The 10,485-nt window shown below is 52.6% G+C and overlaps 1 protein-coding gene across 1 annotated transcript; it reads left to right on the forward strand.

The window, feature by feature from the left end:
• The first annotated feature begins 506 nt into the window (after positions 1–506).
• RBM15 (RNA binding motif protein 15) lies at positions 507–8,491 on the forward strand. Its single transcript, XM_065649578.1, has one exon. It carries the CDS (start codon positions 738–740, stop codon positions 3,597–3,599), a length of 2,862 nt encoding a protein of 953 aa, XP_065505650.1. The 5' UTR covers positions 507–737; the 3' UTR covers positions 3,600–8,491.
• Positions 8,492–10,485: the final 1,994 nt, after the last annotated feature.

The following is a 10,485-nucleotide window of genomic DNA, read 5'->3' on the forward strand; positions in this document are numbered from 1 at the left end:
TATGCCTGGGGAGATTTTTCTCGCCCAATGGTAAACGAAGAGGGGAGCTTGAGCGGCAGCCCGCGCTCCTTCGGGAGCGGCGTGAGCTTTAGCCAATCAGAGCAGCGCAGGAAAGGTTAGCGCGGATCGATGAGGAAAGGGGGCGGGGAAAGAACATATCGCGAGACTTTGAAAGGGACGATGGGAACCCTCTTCTAAGCGAGCGGCCAATGGGGAAGGGCGGGGCGGGGCCGCAGAAGGACAATTGTAATTGGCAGGTAAGAAAGCCAATCAGAAGGAGGCTATATGTTCGCCAATGAGCAGGGAAAGGCCTCTCACGGTTGACTACTACGATTGACAGGGGAAGAAACCCAATCAGAAGGCCGCGCTCTTTCTAATCATCCAATGAGCGAGCGGGGCATGGAGGAGCGGGGAAGAGGCTCTTCCCGCCCCCTTCTCGCAGGCGCGCGAGGCCGCCCGGCGGAAGGACAACCCGCTGAGCCAATCGCAAAGGGCGAAGAGGAGGAGCGGGCGGGCCTTCCGCTCGGCGGCGGCGACGGGGTGGTGGTGACGCTCCAGGCGGCCAACGAGGGCGGCGGGCCGGCGCCGGGCGGCCAATGGGCGCCGAGGGGGCGGGGCTCGCTGCCGCCGCGGCTTCCAAGATGGCGGCGGGTGCGTGAGCGCGGCGGTCAGTCAGTCGGTGAGGCCGCCGGCGGGAGCAGGGCCGGGGCCGGGAGGGGCCCCCGCCGCCCGCCGCCATGAAGGGCAAGGAGCGCTCGCCGGCCAAAGCCAAGCGTTCGCGGGGCGGCGGCGGCGGCGAGGACTCGGCGTCCTCCTCCTCGTCGGCGCGGGGCGAGCGGAGCAGCAAGAAGCCGAGCGGCTCCGGCGGCTCCAACGGCAGCGGCGGGAAAGCGGCGGCGGCTTCCAACGAGAGCAACAGCGGCAGCAGCCGGCGCGGCCCGCACCCGGACAAGGCCGGCCGGGCCGGGAGCCGCGAGTACGAGGCCGGGGCGGCGGCGGCGGGCGGCAGCCGGCACAGCTACGGCAGCGGGAAAACCGCGGAGGCGTCGCGGAGCAGCAGCGGCCGCGGGGGTGAGTCCCGGACGGCGGCGGGGGCCCCGTCCTCCTCCTCCTCCGAGTCGGGCGGCGCGGAGTACAAGACGCTGAAGATCAGCGAGCTGGGCTCGGCGCTGAGCGACGAGGCGGTGGAGGACGGGCTGTTCCACGAGTTCAAGCGCTTCGGCGACGTGAGCGTCAAAATCAGCCGCCTCCCGCCCGGCACCGGTGCCGCCGACGAGCGCGTGGCCTTCGTCAACTTCCGCCGGCCCGAGGACGCCCGCGCCGCCAAGCACGCCCGCGGCCGCCTGGTGCTCTACGACCGCCCGCTGAAAATCGAGGCCGTCTACGTCGGGGGCGGCGGAGGGAGCAGCCGGCGGCGCAGCAGCCATTCCCCGGCGTTGCTGGACAAGGAGTCGCCCTACGGCGCGGCGGCCGTCGGGGTGGCAGCGGCGGTGGCGGCGGCTGTCCGGCACCCCCCGGCCGGGGCCACGCAGCGGGCGCTGTCGCCTGCCGGCAGCGGCGGGGCCCTGGGTTACCGAGACTACCGGCTGCAGCAGCTCGCCCTGGGCCGCTTGCCGCCTCCGCCCCCTCTGCCCCGGGAGCTGGAGAGGGAGAGGGAATACGGGGGTTTCTACGAAGCGCGAGTGCGGCCGGCCTACGGGCCGGAGCGGGTGGCCGGTGTGGTGGCCGCTGGGGGCTTTCGTGGAGGAGGAGGGGGTGCCGGAGCCGCCAGCGAGGAGGAGATCAGCCCCGAGGACGACCAGAGGGCCAACCGCACGCTGTTCCTGGGCAACCTGGACATCACCGTGAGCGAGTCAGATTTACGCCGAGCTTTTGACCGTTTCGGGGTCATCACCGAGGTGGACATCAAAAGGCCGGGGCGTGGGCAGACCAGCACGTATGGTTTTCTTAAATTCGAAAATCTGGACATGGCGCACCGGGCCAAATTGGCCATGTCAGGAAAGGTGCTTCTGCGCAACCCCATCAAGATCGGGTATGGTAAAGCCACTCCGACTACCCGGCTCTGGGTGGGCGGCCTCGGGCCCTGGGTGCCCCTTGCCGCCCTGGCCAGGGAGTTTGATCGGTTTGGCACCATTCGCACTATCGATTACCGTAAAGGGGATTCGTGGGCTTATATCCAATACGAGAGCTTGGACGCGGCGCAGGCAGCCTGCACCCACATGCGTGGGTTTCCCTTGGGTGGGCCAGATCGCCGCCTCCGCGTAGACTTTGCCGACACCGAGCATCGGTACCAGCAGCCCTACCTGCAGCCTCTGCCTCTGCCACCCCCTGCTCATTACGAGCTTGTGGCGGAGGCGGCTGCTTTTGGGGCTCACCGGGGAGCCCCACCTGATCCTCTTCGGGGGGCCCGGGACAGGACGCCACCGTTGCTCTATAGAGACCGCGACAGAGACCTTTATCCTGAGACAGAGTGGGTGCCGCCCCCACCCCCTGTGCGGGACAGGAGTAATCGGGCAGCTGCCTACGACCCGCTGGAAAGCTTAGAACGCCGCCGGGATGGTTGGTCCTTGGAGCGGGACCGAGGGGAGAGGGAGTTGGGCAGCAGTAGCAGGGATCAGCCGAGGAAACGCAGGCTGGCGGAGGATGGAGGCCGGCACTTGGACCGCTCTCCAGACAGCGAACGCTCTTCTTCCTCCCGTAAACGTCACTGTTTAACCACAACCTCTCCACCGGACCGCAGCCCCGAGCTCCTTGGAGGGAGGGAGCGTTACAGTAGTGACCCCGAGCGCTCGTCCTCCCGTTTGCTCCTCTTGGAGCGGCCCTCACCCGTCCGGGAATCTCGCCGGGGCAGCCTGGAGCGAGGGCAGAACGAAAAGCGCGACCGTAAGAATTCCGCTGAACGGGAGCGGAAGCATCGCGCTTCTGCGGCAGCCACCGTGCAGGAGTGCAAAAGTCCGGCCAAAAAAGACGAACGTGGTGCGGAAGGAGGTGGTGGAGGCTCCCGCCTCAAACCCCCTCCTCAGAAACAGCAGCAGGACGGGGTGTTGCAGGCCGGGGGAGCCCCCAAGCTGTGTTTGGCTTGGCAGGGGATGCTCCTGCTGAAAAACAGCAACTTCCCCTCCAACATGCACCTGCTGCAGGGGGACCTGGGTGTCGCCAGCAGCCTCCTGGTGGAGGGAGCGACTGGTGGGAAAGTAGCTCAGCTCAAGATCACCCAACGGCTTCGGTTGGACCAGCCCAAGCTGGACGAGGTCAATCGGCGCATCAAAGTGGCGGGTCCCAACGGCTATGCCATCCTTTTGGCTGTACCTGGGGCGTCGTCAGACAACCGCTCCGCAGCCGGGGCCGCCGAGCCCGCGGCAGCCACCACCTCCACGCAGAGGCCCCTCAGGAATCTGGTGTCCTACCTAAAGCAAAAGCAGGCTGCCGGGGTGATCAGCCTCCCCGTGGGGGGGAACAAAGACAAGGAGAACAGCGGGGTCCTGCACGCTTTCCCACCCTGCGATTTCTCCCAGCAGTTCCTGGACTCCACGGCCAAGGCATTGGCCAAATCAGAGGACGACTATCTGGTCATGATCATTGTCCGGGGGGCATCCTAAGGCCCTCGTGTTCTCTGTACCCAACCCTGCCGACTCCTCCACGCAGCCCTTCCAGCGTGTGCCAGGTGCTATGGGATACAGCCTTAGCCAGCCCCGACGTTATTTTAAATTAGATCTTTGTTTGTAGGTGACTTTCCCTGCCCGTTTTTCTGTTACTACATTTTTCTATAAAAAAAAAAAAGTTAGAAGCCAGAAAGGTTGGTTAGCTGTTAGCGTGAATAGGGTATTTTGAGAAGCCCCTGTCAGTGGGGATAGCAGGGAGGCTAGACCTGCTTTGATTTACAACAAAAAAAAAAAGAGAAAAAAGAAAAAAAAAGAAAAAAAAAAAAAGGAGGAAAAAAACTGGGGGAGGGGGGAAAGAACAAACTCCCGTCTTCTTAATTTTGATTCGTGTCCTTTTTTCATTTCATGTATTTTAAAGCGAGTTCGATAGCTCATCCTCGATAGAGCTACAAGCCTAAAAGACCAGATTTAAAGCACTCAGTAGTTTAAATGGCAAACCACACACCTCCCAGCAGAACTGCTGTCAGCTCGTTGTTTTCCCAGCCCTCCCAATTCGGCAGCGGCCCCTCGGGCGGCGCAGCCCCTCTCCTGGGGAGCCCCCCGGGACCCCCCGAATTGCGCAGCTCAAGGTCGGTGTTTTCAGGTGAGCGGCTCCTGCTCCCGGGTGCACTGCACAACTTTTCATTCCCTTCCTTGGGTGTTTGAGAATATTTGTCCAGCCCCTCTGAATGCATGCACTGAAAGGATGCTTTTTTAACAGGTGTATTTCTCCTCTTCCTCTGAGTTCTGTTGTATCCCATATATGCACTTTGGGTTTGTAGAAGTGACAACGTTTGGTAAATAGCTGAGGACTTTGTTACAAACCATGAATGTCTTGTGCTTACTCTGGTATGCAAGAAACAAGGAGGTGCTTTGAGAATAACTTTAGTTATATTGTGGGGTTTTGTTTTTACTGCCTTTTTTTTTTCTCCAAAGAGTTGCAGGTACAGTGGGGTCTGGTTCCACAGTGCAAACTCTGAGCAAGTGTGCTTCTCTCCAGAGATGGTTTTAATTCTGTGATGATTTAATTACATAAAAGTTCTCATTAACATTTTACCTCTTTGTTAATAGCAAGAAACTGCTGTCTGCTTGGGACTTTTCAGGTACAGCACAGTGGGCATTACATGAGGTTTATCATTTCACAGGCATCTGGAGTAAAGTGTTTTTAGCATCTTGGAGAAGTATTAAATGTGCTCTGAGATGCTGAGGTTTGAGCTCTGGTTCCTGTGATTCTAGGAGGAAACAGTTTGCCTTTTTTTTCTTTAAAGAACTTAGTTTATTTTTTCTTTTTTTCCCCACTCATTGGGCACTTTTCTCCAGCTGTCTCTAACACGGGCATTGAGGAGGGAAGAGGGATCTAAATCCCTGTCGTTTTCTTGAACGACCCAAGGGATGTTGCAGCAAACTTCGAAACCGAAGCGTCAATCTGACCGTATCTACCTACAGGCCCCAAAATTGGAACCTCGCACTTAAACCCAGAATGTAGTCTTGCACTTAGCAATGTTTTCAGCGACCTGGGCAATGGGAAAGCGATGCTGCTTTGCTTGGTCGATCCTCTGATTTATTCCTTGGGCAGTTGATACCAGGGACGAGTTGATTTCCATTTCAACAAAAATCCAGTTCAAAATGCAGAATACTACATGAAGGAGGAAATGTCTTGAATGTATTTTATGGGCCCAACAGTTCGCAAGTGTGACTGTACCTGCCTGAGATTTGCTGTCACAAAAATAGGAATTTCTGTAATACCGCTTTACCGAACCACTTGTGCTTTGGTTTACGGGGGATTTGATTCCCTTTATCTGGCTGCAATGAGTAGACGTAGCATCCCAAAATTGCGGTGAAGCGAGAATTTGAATGTGGCAGCGTATCTTGAAAACAGATTTTTGGTTTTATAGCTACTTTTCTTTCTCAAGGGAAACATAAAAGCCTCATTTAATGCTCTTAAATATTTGAGGGTAAAATCCAGGATCTCTGGGTTGTCGTCCTTCAGCGTGAATGTAATAGATGGCAGAATTCAGCTGTTCGTCTTACTATTAACAATGAGATTTTATTTGAAATGGCACCGATAACTCCAAGAACTGTGTTTTAGAAGATACGGCGTGTTTACCACTTATTGCAGAGAATGTTTTAATTGAGCGGGTGTCTGTTGCGTGTCGGCCGGTGACCAGCGCTGTTGCAGCCGCCGCTGCTGGCGTCCCCAGCGCCTTTTGTGACACGAGTCGCCTGCGAGCGCAGAGTTCTGAAGGCAACTTGAACCGCCGGGAATTTAAATCTACCCAAAACCAAAAGAGAGAGGAAAAAAAAAAAAGCACTAGTGTCATTTGTGTTCAACACTTAAACTTGCTGAGAACAGCGTTCGTTCCACCGATACGCAGCAGGCACCTGTTTTTAAAACCCGTAAAACTTGGGGTCAACGTAGTTTGTTGAGGCCAACTCGGTGTGGGAACCTTTTTGGAAAGAGCATCTGAGGTGCGCTTCCGTTTTTCCCTTACAAAATAGCGGTGGTTGTACCTGCCTCGGGCTTTAGGAGTCAAAACCGAGCTGCGCTGGAGGGCGATCAGGAGCAGGCGAGGCCGCATTTGACTCCAGGTTTTCTGGTTCCTTATTTAACCGAGTACCTGCTTCTTTAAATCTGGTTTATTTGTGGTTGCTGCTCTGTTTTGTAAGCAAAGATTTTAACACCCTTTGAGGGTTCTTAATGTCAAAACATGGTTGACTGGCAAGGTTTTTTTTGCCGGCGCTTCAGAAAGGTTCACGTGCTGCCGTGGAGGCTGGCGCAACTTTTCTCTTCGCTCCCAAGTTTGCACCATTGGAGTCCACGAAAAGTTGTCTTGGCCAGGGCTGGGGGCGGATAAAAGCCCGCGTTGTACCAATACCACTTGTGTATAGAGCAAAGCAGATGTAGCAGACTGCAGGTCTTTGGCATTACGTTGCTCAGTATTCCTTCGATCGTCGTGCGCAGCCGGTGTTCCGATATTTCATTATTTTGTTGAATTAGTGTGGAAAAAGGATGTCCTTTTCCTGAATCGTTTAATAGCTGGGCTCTATGCTTTGGGGAAAGAACCTCGAATGACTCATACTTTTGTTTAAGATTTTATTTTTTTATTTTTAAATTGGAAACTTTACGCAACTTCCTTGGCTGCCGGCCGGGGGTGTGTTTGCGCTCTGACCGGTCTGCTGTTCGCTGCGGCTGCGGCGCGAGCACCGACCTTACCCCCAACTCCAGAAATTCCAGGGTTTTTGATTACAAATACCAACACATCCTTGTGAGCATCCTACAGAGAGGAGGGTGTTATGTGCCAGGCAGAGACATTTTCCCCTCTCTTTTTTTTTTAAAATTTTACAAGGATGTTAAAAGATTGAAATGTTTTGGTGATGAATTGCTCGGCGCCCTGGGAGGGCGGAGAAGAGCTTTGGATTTCTCACATGGGTTGAGGAACCATCTGGTTGATGGGAACGGAGGCGAAAGGCTTCGAGTATTAATGGAGCAGATGCGGGAAGGGAAATTGTGAAAGCGGGTTCAAAAACTCTGGGGACTCAGGGAAAACGGCCGGGAAAATCGGGATTCCTGGCTCTAAGAAAACCAGTGTTGAGGGCAGAGCTCGGCAGAGTCTGCATGGACAGAAACCAGAGGGAAGAAATTCTTGCCGTGTGACTGTAGAGCTTTTGGGGTTCTTTCCCCTTTGTCTCCCCTTTTTTTTTAAAAAAAGTGTTTTCTGCAGATAGCACCCAAGCACAGATATTTCAATGATTTATAAATGGAATGATGAAATGAATTTTGTATTGGGCTTAAAGCAGAACGTATGGTTCCGAGAATGGTTCATTGAATATTCAACTTTGTGCAGTTTTGATTGTGTGAAAATGATGGATGAGAAATATTACTTGAATGGTAACAATTTTAAATTCCATTAGGTGTGTCTTTGATTTGACTTTCTTTAATATTGGAGTTGTCTGCTGTTAGAATTACGCAGCAAAATGAGAACAAAAGAGAAACGTGTAACACTACATTTCCTGTTTTTGTTGATAAGTTGCCTTCAGGAGCTATTCTTTGAGGAAAGTCAATGGAATTATCGATAATTCCGTTGGTTTTTCTCATGGTTAATTATTTTGATGTGTCCCATTAACTTACCGCAAGTTGAATAATCATCAGTACTGTAAGCCTGGTTTAACCATGGTCCAGAAAGAAGCCCTGCACTACTCGTTATGCATCTATACAGAGCAAGTGGCTTAATTTCAAGGTTTCGTGCCCGTGGGTGGAATTGGTGCTTTTTGAAATCCAAGTAGAATATTCAGAAAGGCCTTGTAGCTCTTTATGTTCATCTGTATAATGTAGGAAGGGGAAAAAAAGAAATCCGTTGTATACATTCGTATTGAAATAACATTTTCTTTCCTCCTGCAAGCAAAGCTGGTGGACTGCAGAAGGCAAGCGCATGGATACCGAGCTCTAATGGACCTTTGGGAAGAGAAGCTGCAGCTTAATGTGGAATTTCCATGGGCCTCTTGATGGAAGAAAGCTTATCTGTTTAGTATTTGTGCATTTTACTAAAATGGCAGCTTTAAAAAAAGTTGTGTATCTGCTATTGTGATGCCAATGCCCGTGTTTTAAGTGGAAAAAAAAAATGACCTCTTTGCTTTGTGCTGTGTACACAAGATTGCTGGAAAAAGTAAAGGAATACCCTTTTTATGGCTCACACAGCTTAAAAGTAGCTGTCACAAACATGCGCTCACAGTTGAGCTGATTTTGTTTCATTCTAAATAAATTGTTTCTTTTGAGGAAAATGGTTTTTCTGCCTGGAAGTGAATTGACGACAAACGTTTGACCCCTTGGTTTGCAGCCCGAGGGGTTATTTGCCGCTGCCGCTCCATGTTTGAGCTCTGATAGTTTGTGGGTCTTTGAGCAAGACGCAGGGAGAAGCGACACTTTTCGCGTTGACCGACCTCGTGTACCGAATCCGGAAGGAATCTGGTTGATTGGCTGTGGCACCCCCTCGGTTTGCAGTGAAAAACGGGGGTCGCCGGCTGCTCTAACTCCTCATCTTGGCGAGGAAGCGGTGCCGATGCTGCCGTGCAAGAAGCAGGGGAGCGTCGCCCTGCGTCTCAGGACCCCGTCCAAGGCTGGGGCTTCGCTGGTTCGAAGAGCTGGAGTTCCTGAATTTTAAGTTTCCGATTTATTTTGTTCACCCACCGCGTTTGGCTTTAGTTTTGATTATTTTTCTTTTTTTTTTAATTTTGAAGAAAAAAAAAAAAGAGTTTGAGATTGCTTTGAATCTTTGCACGTAAACCTTTGCACCAAATTGCCAAAAGAAAAAAAGAGAAATGAGTCCTTAGAAGTGTTAAAATGATGTTAATAAAGCCTTTCCTGACATACCCGAGGCGCTGCTCCATCTCCGGGGGCTTTTCAGCAATTACGGGTTTAGTGCTGAATGGATGAAGAGTTCCTGAGAGCTAGAGTTGGTAATTTTACCAAACGTTTGCGTTGGTGTCTCAGTGCCTTATTCTGACCGGTTTACGAAGCAAACGGTTCCACACGCCTCGGATGTGCATGCACCCTGATCGCGCCCCCGGTCCGGCTGCACGTTCGCTTGCAGCCACCTCCCGGTGTAGTACAGATGGTGAGATGAGGAGAGAAAAAAAAAAAAAAAATTATGGAGGCGTCCGGAAAAATGTTGTATGCTGTAGTTGCTACGTTCTCCTGTGTTTTGGGGGCTCCTGAGCTTTGGAAGGTTCCGGTGCACGGCTCCACGTTTGCTGCACGTTTGACAACCGCAGACCTCGAGGAGGAGCTGACCCGCCGTCGTCGTTGGCTTCGGAACCCTCTGGTGTTGTGCGTTTTGTTAGAGTTAATGTGACGTTGCAGATGAAGACGCCTCGAAACTCAAGCTTGCTCTGATTGCCTTGGCGTAACTCTTAACCTCCCGCGGATGCCGAACCCAGCACAGGGTCCTTGCTGGGTGCCCTCAACCCAAGGATGCTGCTGTTCCCGGGGCAAAGAGCTCAGGAAATCCCTCTGACAGGTAAGGGGGTTTGTGAGCTTGAGCTGAATTGTGATGTAAAAGATTATCTTATTGTTCACCTCTTTTTGTATCATTTTTCTAGCCTACTAACTTTTACTAATGTGTTTTCTTTGGTCCTTGTCCGCTCTGGAGATGGGAGCGAAGGAGCGAACTCGTCGCTGTGTCTTCTGTATTTGATTTTGGGGGTTCCCGTTGACGAACGGGAGGTTTTTTTTCTGCCAACCTGGGACAAGGTGCTGCGCGGGTGTAAAACTGCAGGTTTTCGGCTTGGCAAGCTAGAGCTGTTATTTGGACTTTGTGAACCACTTGAATTAACCCTGCTTTTAACCCAGAGCACTATTTATAATTTGTATGTGTTAATGCGGAAAGCCAACTAATGATTAGGCAAAGCTACGTCTGTGTTTATGGGATGCTGGTCTGAGCACTTAAGCTGTTTTTTGTAAATGGGAGCAATTGTAGATATTGATGGCAACAAGGGCAGGGGAGACTCTTGAGATGCCTTTTTTCCAGAAGCTGGTGTTTGTGGTTAAAATTAGTATTTTCGCAATGTATTTCATGTTGTGTTGGGGTACAACCTCTGAATCTGGTGTAATTTGAAGCGTTGTACGAAAGGTTTGGGGCTGGGAGTCGTGACGGGAGGTGCGTTGGAACCTCTTTAACGGGGCTGGGCGGCGGATGCCGGTGGGACATGAGCGATGCGTTGGTGTCACCCAAACACAGGAGGTATTTTTGATGAGCTGACCGGCGCTCGGGTAACCGGGCGCGTGTTTTAGGGGTTGGGCGCTCTCCCGCTTTTTGGGTCTGCTTGGACTTGTTGTCTTACAGCAAAC

Source organism: Caloenas nicobarica, chromosome 21, assembly GCF_036013445.1.
Source record: "Caloenas nicobarica isolate bCalNic1 chromosome 21, bCalNic1.hap1, whole genome shotgun sequence".
Lineage (NCBI taxonomy): Eukaryota > Metazoa > Chordata > Aves > Columbiformes > Columbidae > Caloenas > Caloenas nicobarica.